The 25,951-nt window shown below is 39.6% G+C and overlaps 1 protein-coding gene across 1 annotated transcript in view; it reads right to left on the bottom strand.

Moving 5' to 3' along the window:
* The window catches only part of LOC137228089 (contactin-associated protein-like 3), a 197,579-nt gene that overhangs the window by 86,665 nt on the left and 84,963 nt on the right, over positions 1-25,951 (bottom strand). The window contains exons 4-7 of the mRNA XM_067745051.1: positions 15,433-15,580; positions 2,708-2,911; positions 1,571-1,746; positions 360-503 (exon numbers count right to left, since the gene is read on the bottom strand). Of these exons, the coding sequence (XP_067601152.1) occupies positions 360-503; positions 1,571-1,746; positions 2,708-2,911; positions 15,433-15,580 (672 nt within the window). The remainder of the gene's footprint in view (positions 1-359; positions 504-1,570; positions 1,747-2,707; positions 2,912-15,432; positions 15,581-25,951) is intronic.

The following is a 25,951-nucleotide window of genomic DNA, read 5'->3' as shown; positions in this document are numbered from 1 at the left end:
CAAAAGGCAAAACTTGAGTTTGCCCTGCACCAGCAACTATTCACATATCATTTGCATTGTATTTACAACTATTTATATGCCATTTACATTGTATTAGGTACTATAAGTAATCTAGAGTCAATTTAAAGTATATGGGAGGATGTGCCTAGGTTATATGCAAATGCTGTGCTATTTTATACAAGGGACTCGAGCATTCTTGGATTACTCCAATCGGGGGGTCCTGGAACCAATCCCCCTAGGATACCTGTACATAAGATTTGTACCTTCCCTGCCTTCAGAAGAGGTATATTTTAAAGTTGAATCAATCCAAAAAAATTACAGCTCCCTTTTCTCTTGAACTTGCATATAGACTTTCTTACCATGATGAGGACCTGTGGTTTGTGTTTCTTGGACAAATCAATGATATCCACCCCATTATAACAGAGATTTTCAAAGCAGCCATGAAAGTTTTTATGTGGGAAAGCCACTGATTTTCTATGTCGAGGAATCCCTCCGAAGCTGATCTTAGAAAGAAAAAAATGACATAAATAATATTGTTTAATGATTTTCTGAGTATCTGCCTAAACATGTATGATTAGCAGGTACAGTGACAATTGTCTCCAATCTATTTGGCATTATTTTACCTTATCGTGTTAATTTCAAATGAAGCTTCATATGCAGATATACCAATGTTTTATTTATTACATTTAGATAAATAAGTTAAATATCCTTCTTACAATTTGCTGCTCATATGGCTCTGTGTCATTTTTGTTGATGAAGAATGCTGCATCTTTATGTCCACGGTAAATCTTGATTTGTGTGACAATGCAGCCTACTGTGATGATATTCTACTTTATAAACCAGGCTGTAGGATCCTGGTCTTTGCCGTGACTCTGATAGGTTAGAATAATAAAGCCATTGATAACATCTTTCAAAACCAGAATCTCCAGCTGGTCTTTGCTGCTGAGGACACTCATACCAAATGAATGATGAAATCTGGCTTGCTGAGAGAGGCACTGAGCAGAACTGGCAGAACAAATGCTGCATTTCAGTGTAGGTTAGACACACATAGGCAACATGCTGCAAATATTGTTAGGCCTTTAAAAATCCCAAGAAACAGTATTCTGAGTTGTGTGCATTTGGCTTTCTGGTCACTTAAAAAATCAGGTTGGAATAGACGGTGATTACTTCTCCAAGTTATCCTAGGTAGCTATTCCTGTTTAGGATTGCCCTAAAACACAGAAATCTCCAAGGTAATATTCCCAGCCAAACACCAGATGGAATACAGAAGAACAGTGCAAACAATTGCATTTAAAAATGTTCCTTGTTTTATTGGTAGCTCTTCAGGTATAGATTTCCTAAACTTAATGACTATTTACTCTCATGTGAAGACTAACATCTGTAAGGGATAAAATGTCTCAATAGCTCAAGCATGCGTCTCCCACTGTGCAATTATCACCCATAGGGAATATTTTACCAGAATTCTGAATTACTAGGAAAGGGAATTTCTCTATGTAGTAGTATTTTCTCTAGAAGTTTACTTTGCATTTAAGTGATAAAATCTGTAATACTTAAAAAGTCATTTTCACACCTTATAATCCAGATCCACATAGCTGGACTCTCCCTTTGCCCGAAAATGATGAGTGTGTGTGTCCACGGTGAAGTTGACATCTGTATCGAGGAGCTCAATGAGGACAGAATGCCAGTGCTGGTCGTCCAGCAGGCTGCCCAGCATGAGGGCATCAGGGGAGGGCAGGTTAGCATCTCCTGAAAAGAGAGGAAGGGTAAAGGCACTGTTCCATCCAGTTCAATACCAAGATTTCTACAATATTTTGAAGTTCAGCACTTCTCACAACAGTTACACTTTCCTGACATCATTTTATCCCATGAACTGGTCAGCTGCTTTTATCTTAGTCCTAAATACAATCTTCTTTTGATCTTGAGTAACATATTCTATCTTACTTGTTTTATTATCATTATGCACTGAATTTTCATTTTTCTTGAAAATATTTTCTTCCTAGGACCTCATTCATAAGACTACTTCAAAAATTTATGATAAGCCACTCTTGTCTTTATCATATTATCAGGTTATTTATTGAGCATCTGCCACTGATCTTATACAATTATCAAGCTATAAAACTTTTTACATAAAGGCGTACTCAAGATACACACATGTTGTTCTTAGTATAGCTCAGTTGTAGGTGACCGTGTTTCCATTTGCCTGGACAGTTCTGGTCTTCAGAGTAATTATTTATAGGGTCTGCTTTCTTCCTTAAAAGATCTTTTTTTTTTAATCTAAAGAAAAGCAGACTGCCACATGCAGTGCCTCATTTGGATGTGTCTGGAGTCTTGGAAGCTTGACTACCCTATGTTCTCTTACAAATGGATCTTGAGAGCTTGTTTGGAGGTTCTAGCAGGGGAGCACAGCTACTCGTATAGCCTTGACTGAAGAACGGTCCTTCTCTATTGGGGAAGGTCGTCCTCTTCGACCGAGCCCACAGCTTTGGGAGGGATGCACATGGAGCAGTGAGGGTGGAAGGGGACACCTGCCTAGACAGCCAGATCAGCCGAATCAACCCTGGCAATCAATGGGGTGACAGGTGTCACAGCCAGATCGCCCTCACATCCAAAAGGATTCTGGTTTTAAATTAACTGTGAAAAAATTCATTATAAAAAGATATTTTTGTCTAAATAGTATTTCCAAAAACACCACCTTGCAGTTTTTTACCTGAATTAAGGAATAAGATGAGTTTTCCTTTAACTAACTCCAGGGTGATATGTTTACCATTTGGTCCTTCTCTGTGGAGTAGAATCCCATTGTTCTCTCTGGTTTTAAATTTCAAAGAAATAACTTCTTTTGTTGGATTCATGGATTTCTGATTAAATGTGTACAGCAAGGAACTTTTCCCATCAAAATGAACCATCTCAGATCCTACAGTGGAAGACATTAAAAACCGGTCTAAGTATAATGTGTTCTTATTAGTGCATTGAAATGTGTAAGTCAACATACACATACACATACATAGCATATCTCTGATTTGTTTAATGCAGGGGGAAAAATCTCTACTGCTAATTTTCTCTTGATACTGGTAGTTGATATATCTAAACTCCACTCTTAACCTTTTCTGACATTGTCCCCAAAATGTATCATCTAGAAATACTCTCATTGAATAATTCTAATTGCTCTTGTCTTTTATTGGCCTATTTTCATCCTGTAAATAATAAAGATCAGGAAAAAAGCTGAAGTCCATCTCCCTTGAATAAAGTCTCCTTGCATGTTTAACAATCATTCAACATTTCTGTTTTTCTGAAAAGTTATAATAGTTCTCACACACTGGTAAGAGGTAAAATACCAGTGTCACTCAATGTAAATGGCTTAATTGTTTCTGAACAAGCAGCATTGACTTTTAACAATTTCCACATAAGCAGTCACTTTGATATACTTTTGTCTGTCCATAAAAGACACACATAAAGACACCAGACATACTAAATACTACCCTAAACTCATATTAAAATGTCTTCAGTTAACAGGATGTATTTTTCTCCCAACATTTCAGCCCAGTGACAGCACAAAAGGGCACACCTATTTTGTGTTGTACCCTAAGCATACTATGAAAATTGTTCTGCTGCAGCAGGCCATTGCTACACTGCTGCCGTGTTCCCTCGACTTTCTGACAGTGTCCTATCTTTCCAACTATCAAGGTCACTTCCACTCAGTTTATATTAAGTAGTTATATTTTATCATTAGTATAAAAAAGACAGTGAAACCAACTGAAGACAGAACAAGATACACACAAAGTCATTTCTATTACCCAGAAAAATGTCATATTTTTCCTATTTCACAAGTAAAAAGAAAAGACATAATTGTTCTTTAATTAATAATACATTTGTGTCATAAATAAAGGTCTAAGAGAAAGCCAATAAAATATGAAGCTGATGTCTTTCAAGCCAATGATAGGATGTTGTTTGTTTAATTTCACAAAAAGTTGTGACTAATGTATACTTGGACCTGCATTTTATTGAGATTAACTAAAATATTTCCAGAAAACACTTTATGTTCACAACTTAGAAGAACCATCCATTTTATGCAGCTACCTTTTGAAAATTCAGAAGTTTGATTCACATACATAGTGTAAAATATATAAACACCGCACTCTGTCTATAAGTTGTGTAAGCAAATAATTATTCTTCATTGCATAATTAAACATGCCTGATAAAAACAACTCTGTCAAATTCAAATGATGTCCCTTAGAGTATTAGATGACAAACTAATGAAAACTTGATAATAAAGAATTTAAATTCTTTCACATTTTTGCAGTACAGTTTATGTGTCACTGAAAGGCAATGATAATAATTAAGGCTTATTATTGCAGCTAGCTAATAAATTTTTTTCCGTAAATGATTTTGCCAGGGTTATTTTGATCGAATAATTTTTGTCCTCATCTTCCCTGTTGCTGTTTTGCTTTGTAATAGTAATATTGGTCTTCTTGGGATCAGAATCTCCTGGAGTGTTTGTTAAACACAGATTGCTGGGCACCATCTCAGAGTCTCTGTCTAACCAGGATTGGGGTGGGACCTGAGAATTTGCATTTCTAACAAGTCCCCTAGTGATGTTGATACTGCCTGTCTGTGACTATATTTTGAGAACCACTGCTCTAAGGCACCTAAATTATATTTCCTGGAATATTCCCCTCAAGCAAAATGGAGTAGTGAAAAATTTATTAGGTGATAGAAACGCAAAAGAATGGCCTTAAAAAAACTCTTTTGTCCTAATGTTTTGACTTTCCTTCTAATGTGATCACTAACACTTGTACCTAGAACAATTAACCACATGTGAGTCATCCAACTATATCTTATGAGGCAGATTCAACATGTATTTTGACAGATTTTTTATACGCCTCAAGTGACTAAATTATAATATAGATAGGTAGCCAACCGAGTAAAGCAAAACCACTTAAAAATAATGTACTTTGTAACAGTTCTGAGATTTTAACTAAAATCTTAAATGATAATAAACTTAAGCTCAATTCAAGAGGTTTAATAGAGATAGATAAAATTCAGGAATTGCTTTTGGAAGTCCGGAATGTTAAGCTTCCCATATCCGTCTGCAGCCTGTTATTGTACAGTCCCAGGAGCTAATTTTCAAAGATTTGTTGAAAAACGAGCTTAAAAACCAAGAGTAGGTGGCAGAGAGCACATGTGCCTTCAAAGCCTAAAGTATTTGCTGGCCAGTCCTTTACAGAAGAAGTTTGCCATCCCCCAATCTGCAGAACCATCCAGTGATGATTGCTGTGCTTGGTTTCTGATTGTTAAGCAGTAAGAATGAGCTCACAACCAGACATTTTGTAATCTTTCTATGATTGAAAAATCGAAAACCCTATTTTATATAGGAAATCACAAATTTCATTTTTTTTTTGACTTTTGTGTTGTATAATTCAATACACTTTGTGGCTATTCTGGAATATATATTTTATAAGGTAAAGAATAGGTCAATACTTCAGATCCTGGTTATATATTTTTTGTATAATATTAAAGATTGGTTTCTATATAGACAGTCTTCCATAGCTTCAAATTCTACTTTGGCAAGCATTTTGCTTTGGCGTAATATAGTTTTGTTATTAAAAGACCATTTTCTTTCCATCCTCCCTCTCCCCCAACCCCAACCCAATTTGCATCCATTCCACAAGTACAGTTTTATTTTCAGTTGATATTGATGTAGCACCTTCTAAGTATCACAAACTCTGCTGGATGCTGGGATAAAACATGGCCAGACATGGCCCAGCCTTCCTGGAGCTGATGGTTCTTCCCTCACTTTCTCACTTCTACTGTCGTGAAAAAACATATTGCACCTGTGATATCCTAGTGTCTTATTGTGGGTTGCTAGGAAACTACAGTGACAAGGAAATAGCTTACAGCCTAGGATGGAAGTAGGAGAAAGAAAGGCTCTTCTCTAGTGAAAATGTTTGAAAAGAATGGAAAATATCAAGGTAATCTAGGTATCGTATCATCATACAATACCCTTCACGTAAAATTTACACAGAGTCATTGGAAAGTAGCCAACAATGCTTCAAAAAATAGGCTACACTGTTAATCAAGAAGCCCTCCAGTCAAGCCCACACAATAAATAAGAATATGCATTATCACAAGATGATTTCTAACAGGAATGTTTAGATTGGAAAGTCAATTATAGGCCTCATCATAGAGAATCCATTTTATAAAATGTCATTTACTAACAAATGTTCATAAAGTAACCTGAATATCTGAAAACAAATTGGCAAGTCAGTAAATACAATTTTAAAAAATTAGCACTATTTTACTCAAACATGATTTGTAAAAGCAATAGATTAAAAAGTGTAAATTAAAAAAATATACTCATATTTTGGGATAGAGAGTATTTTGCTCAGTAGGTCATCAGCAGTGAGCTCTCCAAGTGTGGATGAGGGAGAGCCCCAGGTGGCCCCTCTTGAGTTTTTAATCTCCACTGAGTAGAGGCTTCCTTGACCCTCATATCATTGACCACGGAGTTACCTAGAGAAGCCAACTTTCAAATCTCAGAGGTCACTGGTAATGAATGCTAAGGTGACCTTGTTTCTATCGGTCCACTAGCATGAGATTTTAGCTATTGGACTGTTGTAAGAACAAATAAAATTGTATATGTCCATAAATAATATAAATAATCCACCATATTTATTTGAATGAAACCACCAAAATAATGCATTAAACTACCACTTAGCATCATACTTAACTTTTATAAGAAACCCTCATGAAAAATGTTCTTGTATGTAATTCAACTATTTAAATAATTGGGGTACTTGACACAGAAGCCACTTATTATGCACTGAAATAGGAAGTGATAGTTTCCCCTATTGTAAGAGTACAGAACCTACATTCTAAAAAAGAGTAGGAGGAAATGTGATACTTAGTTGAAAGTAGAAAGTGTTTTACCAATTTTACATGATTTTAATTTATAATCATTAGTTTTATTAACTGAGGCTATATTTCGATAACCACATCACTAACAATATTATTAAAGTAAACCCCACATATACTTGCCAGTTAGGGAAGGAAATCTATTTTACCAATAGTGAGACTAAATTTGTGCTGATATATTTACAGCCTCTGGATCTGTTCCCATAAAGAGCCCTTCATAACACAGAGTAGAAGCTCAGAGAAAGGACTGTGGAATTGTCCTATAAGGTTTTGAATACTGGTTCTATAGTGGAAAACTTACTTAACCTCTCTGTGCCTCAGTTTCCTCAACTGTAAAAGGATAAAGAAGTCTCTCCCACACAGCACTAATATGATTACTAAACAACTTAATATCTATACAGTGTGTAGAGCAGTGCCTGAAACATGGCAAGTCCACAATGGGCATTAGCTACATGATTATTTTTAGAGCAGTTGGCAAAGAAAAGGAGGTGCAACAACAGTTAAACTGCATTGATGACTTCTGCTTCTGACCAAGATGGAGTAACAGGGGCCAGATTTACGCTCTCACTTGAAGCAACCCCCCCCAAAAAAAAGAAGGAAATAACATAAACAATAGTTTTCAAGGTATTTGACTTCAAGCAATAAAGGAGAGTGATGTTGCAGAGAAGAGAGACAGACAAGATAAGCCCTACAACTCCTTGGGGCACTGCATTAGAGAGTTTCCATCTCACAGAGCAGGAAGGAGAAACTGGGGCAAAGCCCAGCAGATTCCCTGAGTAGAGGAGACAGAGTCAAGAGCCTGGTAAGAACAAAGCACCTGAAGTCCATAGGCAGAGGTTGGAGAGGAAAGAGATGAACAGAGAGAACACTGGTGATCTGCAACACACCCCTCTTGAGCTTTCAGCAAAGCACTGATCAGTGCATGCAAGTAAGGAAACTCATCAATGCTGGGAAAAGAACCATCTGAAAGGATTAATTGGGAAGTAGTGCTAACATGCACATGGGGTTGGGAATAGTGCCCATTCATATCATCCAGACTGGAAACCTCACAGTTCACTGTCCTTGGTTAGAGTACTCAGAAGGTTCTTACCTCAGTAGTGAGCCCTAGACTAAACACTGCTCTGGTGTGAGCGAACGAATTTTAAAAGCAAGAACTAAAAGGATCAAATCCCCTTCAATTCAATGTTTCCTGAACAAAGTTCAAGCATATAAGAATACAAAAATATCCAATAAACTAAAAATCAAAATGTCTGGCACTTAATCGAAAATTTCCAGGCATACAAAAAAGGTGGAAAGTATGACTCATATTGAGGGAAAAAATCAATTGAAACTTATACAGAATAGACACAGATTATTATTAGCAAAGAAGACAATAGGGTAGTTATTATAACAGCCATCCATATGTTCAAAAAGTCAAACAGGTACACAAAAGATACTAAAATTTGAAAATTCAATGTCTGAGATGAAAAAATACACTGTATGGGATTACTGGCAGGTTAAACACTGCAGAAGAAGAAATCAGTGAAATTGAAGACAGCAATAGAAATATTCTAAGGAATTAAAAGGGAAAAATAATAATTTAAGAAAATAAATAAAACATCAGTGAGGTGTGTGACAAAACAAAATCAAGCAACCTAATATGTGCTTTAACTCATATATGTGGTAATTGAGTCCTTTAAGAAGAAGAGACGGGGGAGGTTAGAGAAAATATTTCAAGAAACAATGACTGAAACTTTCCAAATCTGATGAAAACTATACAACCACTGATCCAAATAGCCTAATGAACTCCAAACACAAGAAACAGAATAAAACAAAACCAAAGAACACCAGAAACAAATTGCTCAAAACCTTAAAAGCAGCTAGAGAAAAACAGATATGTCACACTCATAGAAACATAGACACAGATGGCTGTAAATTTCTCACCAGAAGAAAAGCAAGTGAAAAAACAGCAGAGCAGTATTTTGAAAGTACTAAATGGAAAAATGTCACCCTAGAATTCTATATTGAGTGAAAATAATTTACAAAAATGAAGGTGAAATAACAACTTTTTTCAGACATACAAAATTTGAATGAATTTCTCACCAGCAGATCCACACTACAAGCAATATTAAAGGAAGTCTTTGAGGCAGAAGGAAAAGGATACATGGAAATATGGATTAATACAAAGGAATGAAGAATACCAGATTTACAAGGAAATTATCATGTAGATTTTAAATGTCTTTTAAAAATAATTGAAAGGGTGAGACTTCTAAATGGCTGAGTGAGAAGCCTGGCAAATCCTACCTCTCAAAAGCAATGATAAAACTTGAAAAAAAATGTTAAGGATAACAACTGAAGGACACTGGAAACTGACCACAGACATATAACAGATCTAGAAGCATATATTCAAGAAAATCTACTGAACCTCAATAAGGACAGTGGGAATCTGTGTTCTTTCAGCTAGAGGCTGCTCCACCTCCAGCCCCTCGGCACTGAACTTCTACTGTGCTTCTAGGGCTGCGGAGCCAAGCACATGGAAAATTCCTTCACAAGGGACACTGTCAACAACAGCTATCTCCGTGACAAGCAATAAGGGAAGGCCAACATTGCAGCCAGCCTGAGAGTTCAATGCTGTTGGTGGTAAAGCACTGATAGGCTGACCAGCCAGACACTTAACAAATTTAGAGGAATTTGGAGGAATCAAATTTGTACCAGCGGTCAGGGAACACATCCCTGAGGAAGAGATATTTAAGCGGAGACCTGAATGATGGGATGTGGACAGACAGGTGAAAAACTTGGGAAGAAGTATTTCAAGCCAAGTAAACCACTTACACAAAGAAAAGAGTTTGCTGGGGAGTCTTGAGTTGCATTATGTGGGTGAGTTGAGTTGGAGAGATTTGAAACGACTTAGGGTATAATTTGGAGATAGCATATTCATAATTTGATATTCTTTAGATGTGTAGGGACACGTGTCAAAGGTGACTCCCATGTGTCTAGTGCAAGTTCCTGTGAATGATGGAATCATTAGCCAAGACAAGGAAAACTAGAAGAAGAATAGGTTAAGGGGTGGGGTGAGTCAGGTCAAGAAAGAAATTTGAAACTCATTAAGTTTTATGTACTTGTGAAAGAACAATGTTCCTGATAAGAGATTGATTCTGTTTTCTTAATAATTGGTCCTATTGTCCAACTCTGAGGTTTTTCAAACATCACAGGTCATTTCAGGATTAAAATTCTGGTAGCAAATTATAACATTTTAAGTGCCTAGAAGTTATTCCTTTAGACTAATTTAGTTACTATAACCCACTTTGTTTTGCTGCACTTTATTAGATGTGTATTGGTATGTCTTTCAATATTTACTTTCAGCAAAAGCCTTAGATGTATTCCTTTAGATGCAATAATTTGGGAGGTGATTAAAAATAAATCAGTGAGTAACTGTGTAATAACTTTAATTGAAATTAAATAAATTAACATAGCACTAAACAAATGTCTATTACATATAAAAATATGAGAGGCTGTTCTGTTTCATATGATTTTAGGGTTAATATTATTTTAACTTTAATATTTTTCTACTTAATATCAGATAAAACCATAAGGCTATATTATCAAAGTTTAGCAAAATTTATCGTTTTTACCCTTAGATAAAAATCTATCTTCTATTTATACTTGAACATAAATTGAGAATGAGAAACCTGTGCCGAAGTTTAGCTGGTCTACAAAACATAGACATTTCCCCTCACCTGCACTGGCTTCCTAGCACCTGGAGGACAGAAATTGTGCCTTACTCATTTTATTCAGCTGGGGGCCTTGAATGGGGTAAAAGTTCTGTAAACATGTATTGAATTGAACTGACACTTTTTCTAATTGAGTTTGAGTATTTTCTACTGTTGCCATAATTGGAATGGATGATACAGATCAGCGTTCTCTCATATGACTAAAGACCATTATTAACTTCCAGAGTTTTTCTTTGTCATGGTGACTATGTCTCTTTTCATCCTATGTTCTTCTGTTCCTATTAATGCATTTTCTAAACTGAAATCTACTTAGAGCAGAACCAGTACTGAACAGAAGGAAGTTCCATATGCAGACTTTTCTCTTGATATTCTCCTTAAATATTTCAAAATACACATTATTTTTATAGAATGTTAACAACAGGTTTATAAATATTGACACATGTTGATGTTATATAAAACCTACATGTTTTTCACTGCAACAGTCTATGTATTCTTTTTTTTTTATTGGAGTATAATTGCTTTACAAAGTTGTGTTAGTTTCTGCTGTACAATGAAGGGAATCAGCTATATGTATACATATATCCCCTCCCTCTTGGACCTCCCTCCCCACCCCCATCCCATCCATCTAGGTCATCACAGAGCACCGAGCTGAGCTCCCTGTGCTATACAGCAGGTTTCCACTATCTATCTATTTTACACATGGTAGCGTATTTATGTCAAACCTAATCTCCCAGTTCATCCCACCCTCACTTTCCCTCCCTGTGTCCACACATCTGTTCTCTACGTCTGTGTGTCTATTCTTGCTCTGCAAAGAGGTTCATCTGTACCAGTTTTCTAGATTCCACATATATGCGTTAATATGCGATATTTGTTTTTCTCTTTCTTACTTACTTCACTCTGTATGACAGAGTCTAGGTCCATCCACATCTTTACAAATGACCCAATTCCATTCCTTTTTATGACTGAGTAATATTCCATTGTATATATGTACCACATCTTCTTTATCCATTCATCTGTCAGTGGACATTTAGGTTGTTTCCATGTCCTGGCTATTGTAAATAGTGCTGCAATGAACACTGGGGTACATGTGACTTTTTGAATTATGGTTTTCTCAGGGTATATGCCCAGTAGTGGGATTGCTGTATCATATGGCAGTTCTATTTTTAGTTTTTTAAGGAACCTCCATACTGTTCTCCACAGTGGCTGTATCAATTTACATTCCCACCAACAGTACAAGAGGGTTCCCTTCTCTCCACACTGTCTCCAGCATTTATTGTTTGTAGATTTTTTGATGATGGCCATTCTGACCAGTGTGAAGCGATACATTATTGTAGTTTTGATTTGCATTTCTCTAATTATTAGTGATGTTGAACATCTTTTCATGTGCCTCTTGGCCATCTGTAAGACTTCCTTGGAGAAATGTTGAGTTCTTCCGCCCATTTTTGGATTAGGTTGTTTGTTTTTTTTTTGATATTGAGCTGCCTGGGCTGTTTGTATATTTTGGAGATTAATCCTTTGTCTGTTACTTAGTTTGCAAGTATTTTCTCCCATTCTGAGGGTTGTCTTTTCATCTTGTTTATGGTTTCATTTGCTGTGCAAAAGCTTTTAAGTTTAATTAGGCCCCATTTGCTCATTTTTGTTTTTATTTTCATTACTCTAGGATGTGGGTCAAAAAAGATCTTGCTGTGATTTATGTATTCTTTTAAATAAACACAAGATTTTAAAACAAGCAATTATATGTTCTATTCCCTCTTAACCAATTTGATTTTCAATGCCTGATTTGACACAGGACTACAGTGCCACATGGATGACTTGTAGATCCCCATGGGGCTTACCATTCTGTGCCTATCTAGTCCAGGTTTCTAATAATTTATGCACTCTTTCTCTCCTTTCTTCCCTATTCCTTTCCTGTCTTCCTTCCTTCCCTCTCTTATTCAAACAATAAACACAATGATAAACATAAAATTACATTACAGTAGTGGGGCTAATACAACACAATATGACAAGGAACACTTGAGAATGACACAGAGCATGAACATGGGGAGAAAAAGTAGATGACAGAAAAGAAGGGACAGAAGAGACCCAAAAGATGACTAACAACCTCGTTAAAGAAATGAGGGTAGAACTGGGGATGATTATCCAGATGTGTGGGGCTTCAGATACCTGTGTCAAGGATGTCAACTTGGAATTGGTCAGACAGTATGTAAATGTTGTTGAAAACTTAAGAAAGTGGATGAAAACTCAAAAAGAAACCCTTTTAGAGTGGAATACGAAGCCTAGAATAAGTACATAGGGAATGCTGACACTGGATGGAGGGGACTGCTAGAGAGAGGCAGGGCAAGGGAAAGGGAGGAACCCCATGCCAGACACTAGCCTTGGTATACAGGTCAGCAGGGACTCTAAGAAGACCCCATGCACTCCATTTCTACTCTAGAAATGGGGGAAGGGCTTTTCAGTTAGTGAAAATATATATGCCAAGCCAAGAAGCCATGAAAATCTGCAATTTTTACAGGAATAGTAAATATCATTGTAAATGGAATGTTAAAAGATGAAACTGAAAAGAGAAGTTGCATATAAGAGACATTAAATGCCAAGATAAGCAATTTGGACATTCTCTCACTATCAACAGAGCAGTGGAAATACACATCAAAAAAGATAATAAATATCACTTTGAGCTGTAAACCATATCACACTAAATTACTGTCAAAAATAAAAATGCAAAGTGCTACACTTGAGTAATTATTAATAATAAGAATGAAGACAAAACAGAGCCACTACTATTGAGGAATGTATTTTGTGTTGTTTTACAAATAGTGGTGATTATTTTCTGTTTGCATTTTTATGCTAGGAGTCCCTTATGCCCAACAGCTCGTGTTTGCTGAATTTAGGATGCACGCAGGTTCCATGACAGCTGCACAGCCAACTGGCCCTTCAGGGGACCGGACACGCAGCTTTGATCTTCCTGGTACCGACCTCTAACCCAAGAAAGTAGAGTAATATCTCCTCACGAAGAACGTCAAGTTAACGGCAAATCCCCATCAAAGAGCATGTTCTGCTTTGAAGTCAGTAAACCTCAAGTTGTTTCCAGAGTAATGGGAGAAGGAGATGTTAATTTCATGGGATCAAAGAGAAACTCTAAATATCAGGTGTCCTAGCCATTGCAGCAGTGAGCACACCAACAGATCCCAGAAACAAAAGGATGAAGGTTAATGATCAATGGAAAGAGGGAAAATAGATTCACAGCAATGCAACACCATCTATGCTAAATGTTCCATGGACTCATAAATACTAGAGAGCAGAGGTGGGGTTAGGAAGCAGAGCCAAAGTGGAACAGGTCATTAGGAAGGGGTATGAAACAGAGGCTGAAGGTGACCCTTGAGTATGGGATGGGTGGCTTGGTGAGACTCACCTCCAGAACCACCCATTGTCTGTTGGGTTACCAAAGTGGAAATGATATCACTGCTATTCAACAACATGTCCACCCCCATCCCTGTACCATGAGAACACTAAATTCTTGCTCCCACAATTTATATATGCTGTTTCTTCCTACAAGCACCATCTCTGCCTCCTGTCTCACTGCCCATGCCCTCTACTTTGAAAACTGACTGCTGGAAATGTTCCTTTTCCCACCCAACTGACTGAATACTCTATTCCCCATGCCCCATGGTCATGTTACAACATTTTATATTTGTTTTGTACAATTTTATGACTTCTCATAAAATCCTGGCAAAGAAATAAATAATTTTAGAAGCGTCCCCCACATCCAATACAGTTCTCTGCAAATAAATAAATTCATATATGACAAGTGAGGGAATAAAGAAATCAATGTCTGAATAGTATGGTAGTTATGAAAACAAAATTAGGAAAAAAGACAGTTTTAAATCTTAGATTCAATACGTAATAGCTCCAGGAAACTTCTTAATTTCTTCAAGGTTCAGTTTCTTCTTTCTCTGAAGCAGTGAGATTACTACTATACTGAATTCATTTGGTTGGTGTGGGAGATGAATGAGAAAATGTCTGTAGGAGGTAGGATCTGACACATTAAATATCCTGTATACGGTAGATCTTATGGTTACACTTTTCTGCAAAGTTAATGCTCTGATCAGGTACAGAATGAGGTGTGACCAAAACCCCAAGATGTTCCCATCCAATGTATTCTTTGGATTATTCTCCAGCTTTCTAGAATATTGTTTTTTAAATTAATATTTTCATTTTGTGTTAATTTAAGAAATACCAATATATTCTGGACCTACAAAATGGCAGCTGTAGAGTTGATCCCCTATATATTTCACTGAATGCTTTTATGCCCATGTTTATGCTCACATTGGCTGCCAGCTCTTTTATTTTTATCATCAGTGGGGAAGAGGGAAGACATAATACATAAATGATGTTCAAAAGAAGGTTCCACAGTGATGCAAGTAGAGGGAAAAGTGAGTCATCATGGGGAACAAGGAACACGAGGACACCTGCACTCACCTGAATTCCCACAGGAGGATCATCCCAGTGTCAGAAGACAGCACCATCAATCACAATAAGTAACTGTTCTTGATTTGAACTTTGTTCATTTTATGAACTGCCTGCTATGAAACAGATATTCTGCTAAGCTCTGCGAAGCTAAGATTCTAAGGCTCATTTCAGGTCCTCCTCTGAATTCAACCTTAAAATAACTATAATATTATCAAGACTTTCCATAAACCCAGTTCTACACGCACAGGTATTTAAAAGGTTGAAGAAGTCAAGTTCAGTTTTCAATTTGGTGTTTAGAACACATCACTCTGTCGTCGATTTCCATCAGGGAATAAACACCACTTACTGTATGCACATCCGTACACTTCAATCCTCATCCCAATCCTGCCCTTGGGATTCCAGGTTAAGGGGAGGAAGCGCAGGAATCTGGCTTCGAAGGGAGGCTGGAGTCTGTAGTGCACCACGCTGTCTGCATTTGTGTTTCCTGGAAAACCCTGGGAGAAAATGGAGAAAGGCGTCAATGTGTCTGCAGAATATCGTCTTCCTGTTGTCACCGCACATGCTAATGAGCAATCAATGGTTCATTCTGTTAATATGCAAATGATGCTTGCTTTTGAGAAACTCTGCTAACATTTAAGAGGGATGTGACAACCTCTCTTCAATGCCTGGATTAGTGACCATCATCTAAATTTTCCTTATTTGTAGGGTAGTTTAAGTTTCAATGGCAAAATTAAAGCAGCTGTAAACCTGCTACTTTTGAAGGCTTGCTTTTAGAAAGTTACTCATCCCCTAAATCATTTCCTAGCCTCCAAGCAGTCAAGACACTCACAAGCAACCTCACAGCCAGGACAATCAAGCACAATGGTAACCTGCAGGTTTTGCGAGAAGAATCCTAGATCCAAAAATTTGAGTGCTGGGGGGAACCTGATCAGTGTTCTAGTTCAAAACCCGTAACTTATAAATGCAAAACTCAAGCCTGAGAAAATGAAAAGATTCTGTGGAGGCAGGACAGCTATTATCCAGCATGGCCAGGACAAGATCCTGGAGCTTCGGATTTCAATCCCTGTGTTCATTGCGTGTTGTCAGGCTGCCCCAAGTCATCAGCATTTAGGGGGTGCTTGGGAGAAACACATCAATGCCACCTGCTACAAGACAGAGGTGTGCTTTCTTAGCCACAGTCATCTGGCTTCATGATAGAAGAGGTCAGCATGAGAGCAAAGGAACTTGTTATAAGGAGTGTGACTTCTTTTTCATGGTGTTCTTTCTAATGTAAGTATCAGCAAGAAGGGAAAACAAAGAATGCATGATGTTGTTGTACATATAGCATCTTAACAGAAAACATTGCCCCATCTAAGACCTGACCAGTTTAAGCTCTGAAAACAGAGTAAGGGCTCTCAGGTATGGGTCTCTTCTGAAATCTACTGTCAAATGTAAAAACTATCTAAATTTCACCAATTTTTTGGAACCCACAGTGAAAACATAAAATGTTTATTTTGGGATGGGTCACCTTCAAGTCCTGCACTCTTTGATTTCATAAATTTTTATTATCCAGAAGTCAAAGGTGTTCACATAATAGTTCTCCATTTAATAGTAATAAAATGAGGGAACAAAAGGGGTCAGTGCTTTCTCATGCTCACTTGCACTAGAGGGACAAACCCACCTACCTGCCATGCAGTTAACACAAACAGCCAGATATAATTACGCAGCCCAGGAACAAGACTCTTTAGTTCTACCAAAAATGACGCTTGCCAGTTATTTAGCTTTGTGAAATGCTGAGCCAGGTTTAACAACCAGACCAAACAAAGCCAGTAATCAAGTTTGTGAATCATGACCCCCCGGGAGATTTCCTTGGTATAAATAGATGGAACTAAAAAAACCCAGAAAACTCAAATGTAATGAGAGTGCATGTCCCAGACATTATAAAGAAAATGGTTAGATTATAAGCCTATAAAATTCCTTACACTAACTCATCAAAATTCCAGGATAGAGAGTCTTGTTCCTACTTTACACATGAAAATGCTGACTTCCCCAAGGTCACAGAGGTAACAAGATGGAGAAGAATTTTGTGGAAGCTGGTTGCCACAGATTAACTCTGCATAGGACTGCCTAGGCCACTGTTGAAACTGTGAACCTAGAGTAGGGCTGCTGAGGAAGCACTGGTGGCTCTTCGCTTCCATGGAGGACTTTTCTTCCTGTTCCTATGAGCTTCATTTTTTCACTTGTTAGAACAAAGCAAGAGTGGGCCTTTGTTCCCAACATTCTATGCTCAGCCTGCACATTTATGTCTGTTCTAGAAACACCAAAGCAAAATTATATAATCCAAATAATAGATTATGCCACATTTTTAAAAGACAAACATTAGTTTAGTAAAAACTATGAGATTATTTCAGCAATAAGCCCCAAATGTCTGAGTGGCATGCTAGTAGAGATCCCTTCTACTCCAAACTCATTTCATTTAAATTTCTGTATCTTTAAAGAAATGTATCATTTATTTATATTCAAAGGAACTATTGATGGTTCTATATAGGACAAAAATAATGTAATTTCTTGAAATTAGAATTAATTAAGGTAATCACATAGGTATACATGTATGTATACATAGGTACATATGTATACATAGGTACATACATTTCAAATATTTGATTGTGATTAAAATCACATATAATGAATGTTTTGTGTGCAGATCTCAGAAGTTGTAAAGAGTGTGTTCTTAATCTCCTCTATTCGTATACTATTAACATCGATTATTCTCACCTGAAATATTTCTTGAAGCGTACTCTGTCTCAGAAAACAAAGAGTATTCTGTATTAAATTTCATTAAAACAAAAAGAGAAATTCCTTTTGCTGTAGGGCATTGTCATCACACCAAGCTGAAGTACAGTTTTCAGAGTTTGTATTCAATAAACAAAATACTTCAGAAAGAAGTAATAATATACAAGGAAAATAAAACAATTTAAGTAGCACTCCTAGGAAATAATTTCATTATGTAGTTTATCCTGAGGTTTACAAGTTTTATCAGCTACTAAAATAAATATCAATTTTACTTCTTACCTTGAATTACAACCTTAGAATTGCAGCAAATGTAGGAGGCAATGTTCCTCTCCTGACTGTTTATCTGGATGTCTCGGACATTGAACCTTGGATTCAAGACGGGATGCAGAGTCTGACAGCTCTCTCTACCAAATGCACCAGTAATAACCAAAACACCAGCCACAGCCACAATCACAGCATCCACCACTCCTGGAGCATTTACCTCCAGGTGCGCAGTGGGTGGGTTACATTTCAGACATTATCTCACTTAATTAGTACTCATCTTTAAAGTAGGTTTTACCAAACTGGTTTTGTACACAAGGGAACTGTGACTTACAGCAGATATTACCAGCTTAAGGCCACGCCCTAGGCAGTGGTGGAGATGGGAAAATGCTGCTTATACCCACATCACCCTGGGGTCCAGTGTAAAGACAGGGAGTGGACATTCTTGAATTCTTCTTTGGAGCACAGAGGCAGTGAAAAGAGCTTACCTGATATTGGCACAACGATTGTGAACACTTGAAAGAAAAGATGATGTAGGTCAAAGATTTCACTTTCATTGAACAAGAGAAATGAGTGAGTGCCTCCATGGTGGTGTTTCATTCATTAACCAAGAAGTTTGTTTTAACGCGTGAAAAAATGAAGCTCGTAGGAACAGGAAGAAAAGTCCTCCATGGAAGCGAAGAGCCACCAGCGCTTCCTCAGCAGCCCTACTCTAGGTTCACAGTTTCAACAGTGGCCTAGGCAGTCCTGTGCAGAGTTAACCTGTGGCAACCAGCTTCCACAAAATCCTTCTCCATCTTGTTACCTCTGTGACCTTGGGTAAGTCAGCATTTTCATGTGTAAAGTAGGAACAAGACTCTCTATCCTGGAATTTTGATGAGTTAGTGTAAGGAATTTTATAGGCTTATAATCTAACCATTTCCTTTATAGCATTCCTCTGTTAGCTATTACAGAATTAAAAAAGCAAACCAACAAAACTCTTTCCACTATTGATCACCAGAACCACTTTAGCTTGATGTAGACTCAATAGTCAATAGCTTAAGGACATCCCAACTGAACGTTTTATCCACTATTAAGAACAAACATTGTTTGATAAAGTTTTCAGTTTCTACAAGCATGTTTTTTTTTTTTTTTTTTGCGGTACACGGGCCTCTCACTGCTGTGACCGCTCCCATTGTGGAGCACAGGCTCCGGACACGCAGGCTCAGCGGCCATGGCTCACGGGCCCAGCCGCTCCACGGCATGTGGGATCCTTCTGGACCGGGGCACGAACCCATGTCCCCCACATCGACAGGTGGACTCCCAACCACTGCGCCACCAGGGAAGCCCTACAAGCATGTTTCTTAGCTACGTGCGAAAGTGACTAGAGTCTGTGGCTTGTGGTCCACTCACACGCTATAAACGTATTTCCAAAATAATTTATTTAGAAATTGATGATGCTGGGCTTCCCTGGTGGCGCAGTGGTTGAGAATCTGCCTGTCAATGCAGGAGACACGGGTTCGAGCCCTGGTCTGGGGAGATCCCACATGCCGCGGAGCAGCGAAGTCCGTGAGCCACAACTGCTGAGCCTGCGCGTCTGGAGCCTGTGCTCCACAGCAAGAGAGGCCGCGATAGTCAGAGGCCCGCGCGCCACGATGAAGAGCGGCCCCCACTTGCCGCAACTAGAAAAAGCCCTCGCACAGAAAGGAAGACCCAACACAGCCACAAATAAATAAATAAATAGCAAATTAGCATCATACTTAATTCTGAATATTAAAAAAAAAAAGAAATTGAGGATGCTTCTGAAAAGCTGCCAAGTCCTCATTTAGCTTGTTTAGCAATCACATCAGTGGCATCTAAACAATCATGAGAAAGGATCGGTACGAGGCTCGTGTAGGGCCATGGTTTCTAGTGAAATGTTGAGTCATCACAATGCTGTACTGAACGACCTTCAGGATGCCTATAATGCATTTATCAGTTTAAGGTTGAAGTATTTGTGACTTAAGAAAGACTTTTACATCAATTCTTCACTTCAAAATGTGAGAGGCACTGCTTATAGCAATAGGTCTCAATGCATTAAAAATAAATGAGGATTGTCTCTACTCTCTGTCACCAGGAAATCAGGGATTCATAATTCAAGCACACTGTTAAGAGTATTTTACCACCTCTGAGGTAAGGGGTAGGATGTTGTTGGGATTCAAAAGGCACACAGAAATCCCCAAGTTCTAATTCTGGCCTTTTTAATTGCTGGACCGTGAAGATCTTAGACAAAACATTTTACCTTCCCAACTCTCAGCTTCTTCATGAGTAATGTGGGAACAGTAATAAGTATTATTGTTAAAAATAGTAATACTCTGTTCCTGTTATTTCCAGAGGTTCACAGACCATGAAAAAGTATACTAAAATTACTTCCTATAATCAGACAATGAAAAAGTTGTACTAAATTGCTTTAAAGCAAATGGTCTTGTTAATTATTTTTAATATTTTCTTGAACTGCAAAATACTACAACATTTATACATGAATAAAATTGAGGAAAGTATCCTTTCACTTTAGTTTTATCGAGTGAACTAAAAATTCAGTAACACGGTTTGTGATGCCAAATATGTGACCTTGTTACAGGGAAGAATCAAATCTGACTACATGTTGAATCTGCTTCTTTTACTTTAACCTTTGCTTCCTGTTGCTTTTGTTCACTAAAAGGATATTGTCTATACATAATGGCCTGCCTCGGGGAACCCTGCCCCTCTGCCTGAATGTTAAACCAAAGTGCCTTTGTTCAGGGAAACATCTGGACTCTGTCCACGTGTGGATGGCTGCAAGAAAGAAGAAATTAACACATCCCCTCCCCGAGGCCGGCCATTCCAGGGGATATTTGCAGAACTTACGGTCTTTTTACTTTACTTCCTCATCTCCTCCCCCTCTCTGTGCTATAAAAGAAACTGGCATCCAAACCCCGGTAAGATGGTTATTTTGAGACCTTAGTCTGCCATCTTCTCTGTCTGCTGGCTTTCCGAATAAAGTCGTATTCTTTCCCTCAATACGTCATCTCTGATTTATTGGCCTGGTGTGCAGTGAGCAGAACAAACTTGGACTCGGTAACAACCTCAGTTTATCCAGATGCAGGTGCTTTCTACCAGGTGAACACTAAAGTTTTCCCTTGTGTAGATAAGTTTACCTCAACACGTTCCAGAAGGTAAAAGAATAATCTCTCCTTCGGCTTGATTAATGTAAGCAAACATCTACCTAAAGTGCACTTAAAATATTTGCTTTCCAGACATTTATGTAATATATTCTGCCAAGAAAATCTCAAGTTGTGGTCAATGTGTTGGAAAAAGTATGCACTTAACCAGTATTTCCAGTTTTGGTTTATGGCCTCTTGGTGGAAGCAAGTCATGAGAGTCAAAAGCAGAGACAACCATCTCTGTGTGTCCCACCACCTTCTCCTACAGCAAGAGGGAACCCACCTGCCCCATGGCTGAGCACAACTACACCACACAGGAACTCATAGCGCCTGGCCCTGAAATAATCCAAAACCCAGGGCCAATGCAGATATGTGAAACTGGGTCCTAAATGCTGCTTTTAATTGACATGCTTTTGTTATCTGTATTGTTTAGACAGCTGCAACGTAAGAAATATTATTAAAATCAAGTATTTTTCAAACACGTTGCTAAAGTTATAGGCTTTTACTTTTTTTTTTTTCCCTCCTGCTTGAAATATTATTAATCTAGGATGGAAGACAGCTCACCCTTCCTATGCAGCAAAAGTACAGCTCAAGTTTCTCAATACTCTTTCCTTCCCAATCTTTCTAAATGATCAGGAAGAAAACATTTTAGAAGACATATGGGAACATATCTTTTGCTGGCAAAGATGTTGAAAACAGAGAAAAAGTCAGAAAAAAGTTACGTCCGATGACATCAAGACCATATTTTGAAATTGTTACCGACCAGGGTTCTTGGCGTCCTTAAACTATAAAAATTGATCAAAGGCCAGACAAGAAATTCAGGCAAGGCTTTATTGGGGTCCCTGCTGCAGCAGGGCAGAGCACGAACAAATAACAGGTTCCTTTGTTTGCTTGCTCCCTAAGGGGGGGGGCGAGTTTGTTCCTTATATGGCAGTGGTCCCCAAACCTTTTCGGCACCAGGGACCAGTTTCATGGAAGACCATTTTACCATGGGCTGGCAGGGGGTGGGGTGGGGGGATGTTTCAGGCGGTAATGTGAGTGATGGGGGGCAGCAGATGAAGCTTTACTTGCTCCTCTGCCACTCACCTCCTGCTGTGCAGCCTGATTCCTAACAGGCTGCGGCCTGGGGGGTGGGGACCCCTCTTATATGGCATGAGGGTAGGGGTGTGTCCAGGGGTCAGGCCAGAAGGGTGGCTTAGGTGGTTTGCCCTGTGGGACTCGAGGGACATTGTTCCAGCTAATGATTAAGAACTCTCCAGACAATAGGGGCTTCTTAGACAATGGGTGAATTTCCAGGATGTCCGGCCCCCTTCCGAGAAGGAGGGAGATAACAAAATGTAAAAAAGGTGTCTGTCAAAGACCAATCAGGCAGCTGGGGACAAGTTCCCTCTCTGGTCCGAGCCTAAGCCGGGACCAATCAGCAGGAGAACACAACCAAATCTATAATTTACATACGGGGAAGTGGGAACCTATAAAACTGACATATTCGCGCCCAAAAGGGTTCCTTCTTCGACCTCCTGCGTGAGGACCAAGGAACCCCGGTGCACCGGCCTTCAATAAACCTCTTGCGTTTTGCATCGACTTCCGACTCTTGTTGTTTCCTGGGCGAGTCGAAACTCCTAGGAGACCGCGCAGGTCTAACATTTGGGGGCTCGTCCGGGATTCCACTCGCCCCGGACCACAAGAACATCGGGAGTTGGAGGTACCAGGTAAGCTCGAGCTTGATTGTCTGTTTGTCCCTTGTTCTTTGTGGGCCATTATCGGAGGAAAGCCGTAAGAATCGGCTTATTATGGAATCTGTATCGGACCTCTGGCTAGGCAGACGTGCTAATAGCCGGCGTCCATGAGCCCTAGGGGACGCCCTGGTGGCTCATCTGGAAGGAGAGGCAAACTCTGTCTCCCCTTCACTCGGTTTCGGCAGTTCCCTTGGTGATAACTGCCATCTGAAGAAGTTTCGGTTTTGAAGCGAGCTCGCGGTGGCCCATACGTATATGTGTTTCGTGGAGTTTTAACTGTTTCTGTATTGTGGTCTATTCTTCTTCTCTGACGGACGACAATGGGACAAACTATGACGACTCCTCTTTCCCTTACCCTAAGCTATTGGACCGAAGTTCGGGCCAGAGCCCATAATTTTTCGGTAGAGGTAAAGAAAGGAAAGTGGCAGACTTTGTGTGCCTCTGAATGGCCAACATTTCAGATAGGATGGCCCCCCGAAGGATCCTTTTTATTAGACAAGATTAAGCTGCTGAAGTCTAAGATATTTAATATAGATCCCCACGGACATCCAGACCAAGTACCATATGTCTTGGTCTGGGAAGATTTAATTCTCTCCCCACCTCCGTGGGTCCGGCCCTTTGTTTCCTCAACAGGTACGTCCGCGCATACATCAGCAGCGTCGGAGATATTAGCCTTAAAGAAAAACCCCAACACGGAGAAGCTACCCGACGCCCCGGATCTACCGAAGGCGATTTATCCTGACCCGCAGTCCGATTTGCTTCTTTTGGATTCCCCACCCCCTTATCCTCCGGCCCCGAATCCCCTACCACCTAGAGGACCCCCAGCTCCACTGCCCTCGGCACCAAGGGAACTATCCATGATGGAAGAAGAAAGGGGTCCCTCAGTGGGCACTAGGAGCCGGAGGGCTATCTCCCCGGACTCCACTGCCCTACCTCTTAGAGAATATGGCCCCCCCGATGGCCAAGGGAATAGACCTCTCCAATATTGGCCCTTTTCCTCTGCAGATCTTTATAATTGGAAAATGCATAACCCAACTTTTTCTGAAAATCCACAGGCCCTTACCGCTTTAATAGAATCTCTTGTTTTCTCCCACCAGCCCACATGGGATGATTGTCAGCAGCTGCTCCAGACTCTCCTAACGACTGAGGAGAGGCAACGGGTTCTTTTAGAAGCCAGAAGCCAGAAAAAATGTATTAGGCGCCAATGGGCAACCTACCCAGCTGCCAAACTGGGATTTCAATGCCCCAGAAGGTAGGGAGCGCCTGAAAATGTATCGCCAGCCTCTGGTGGCGGGTCTCCATGGAGTGGCCAGACGGCCCACTAATTTGGCTAAGGTAAGGGAAGTAACTCAGGGGCCCCAGGAATCGCCAATTGTGTTCCTGGAACGTTTAATGGAAGCCTTTAGACGCTTTACCCCTTATGATCCAACTTCGGAGGGACATAGGGCTACTATAGCAATGGCTTTCATAGATCAAGCGGCCCCTGATATTAAGAAGAAATTACAGAGGCTAGATGGCTTGCAGGGATTTTCGCTTCAGGAGTTAGTAAAAGAGGCAGATAAAGTATATAACAAAAGAGAAACAGAGGAAGAGAAGGAAGAAAGAAAGCAGAAAGAGCAGGAAGCCCGTGAAATAAGACGGGATAAGAGACAGGAGAGGAATTTAAGTAAGATACTGGCCACTGTGGTTGGAGGAAGAAATATAGGGGATAGAAATAGGCAGGAAGGGCGAACGGCAGACAGAAGGCGGCCATTAGACAAGGACCAATGTGCCTACTGTAAAGAAAAAGGACATTGGGCGAGAGAATGCCCTAAGAAAAAGAATGGAGGAAGGCCAACCAAAAACAAAATCTTAACATTGAAAGAAGAAGACTAGGAAAGTCAGGGCTCGAACCCTCTCCCCGAGCCCCGGGTAACTCTTAAAGTGGAGGGGGAACCTGTTCAATTTTTGGTAGATACCGGAGCCCAGCACTCCGTCCTTCTCCACTCAAAAGGTCCTATCTCAGCTAAAAGGTCATGGTACAAGGAGCCACTGGGAATAAACAATATTCATGGACCACACGAAGGACAGTAGATCTTGGGATTGGACGAGTAACCCATTCATTTTTGATTATTCCGGAATGCCCCTATCCTTTGCTGGGAAGAGATTTACTCTCCAAAGTAGGGGCTCAAATCCACTTTCAGCCAGAAGGTCCCACCATAACTGATAATAAGGGAAGGTTACTTCAAATATTGACTATGAAATTAGAAGATGAATATAAATTATACGAGCAGCCTTCATCCTCACGAGTTAATGTTACTGATTGGGTAACTCGGTTCCCTCAAGCCTGGGCAGAAACTGCCGGAATGGGGATGGCCAAAAATTGGCCCCCGGTGCTAGTGGAACTCAAGGCAACTGCCACCCCAATAACAGTCCGTCAATACCCCATGAGTAGAGAAGCCAAAGACGGTATCCGTCCCCATATACAGAGGCTACTAGACTTGGGCATCTTAATAAGATGTCAATCAGCATGGAACACCCCTCTCCTGCCGGTAAAGAAACCAGGAACAAATGATTATCGGCCGGTGCAGGATCTACGAGAGGTAAACAAATGGGTGGCAGACCTCCACACCACAGTTCCAAACCCTTACAACCTCCTGAGCACTCTTCCACCTCAACATACGTGGTATACTGTTTTGGACCTTAAAGATGCTTTTTTCTGTTTAAGACTCTCTCCCCTGAGCCAACCCTACTTTGCCTTCGAATGGAAAGATCCAACATCGGGAATGTCTGGTCAGCTGACATGGACACGGCTACCTCAGGGATTTAAGAACTCCCCGACCATCTTTGATGAAGCCCTCCATCAGGATTTGGCATTATATAGAGAATCAAATCCCCAGGTAACATTACTCCAATACGTTGATGATATTTTATTAGCTGCTGAGACCCAAGAAGA

The sequence above is a fragment of the Pseudorca crassidens genome, chromosome 7, assembly GCF_039906515.1.
Source record: "Pseudorca crassidens isolate mPseCra1 chromosome 7, mPseCra1.hap1, whole genome shotgun sequence".
Classification (NCBI taxonomy): Eukaryota; Metazoa; Chordata; class Mammalia; order Artiodactyla; family Delphinidae; genus Pseudorca; species Pseudorca crassidens.
The sequence above is the reverse complement of the archived record's forward strand: the minus strand, read 5'-3'. Positions and strand labels throughout refer to the sequence as shown.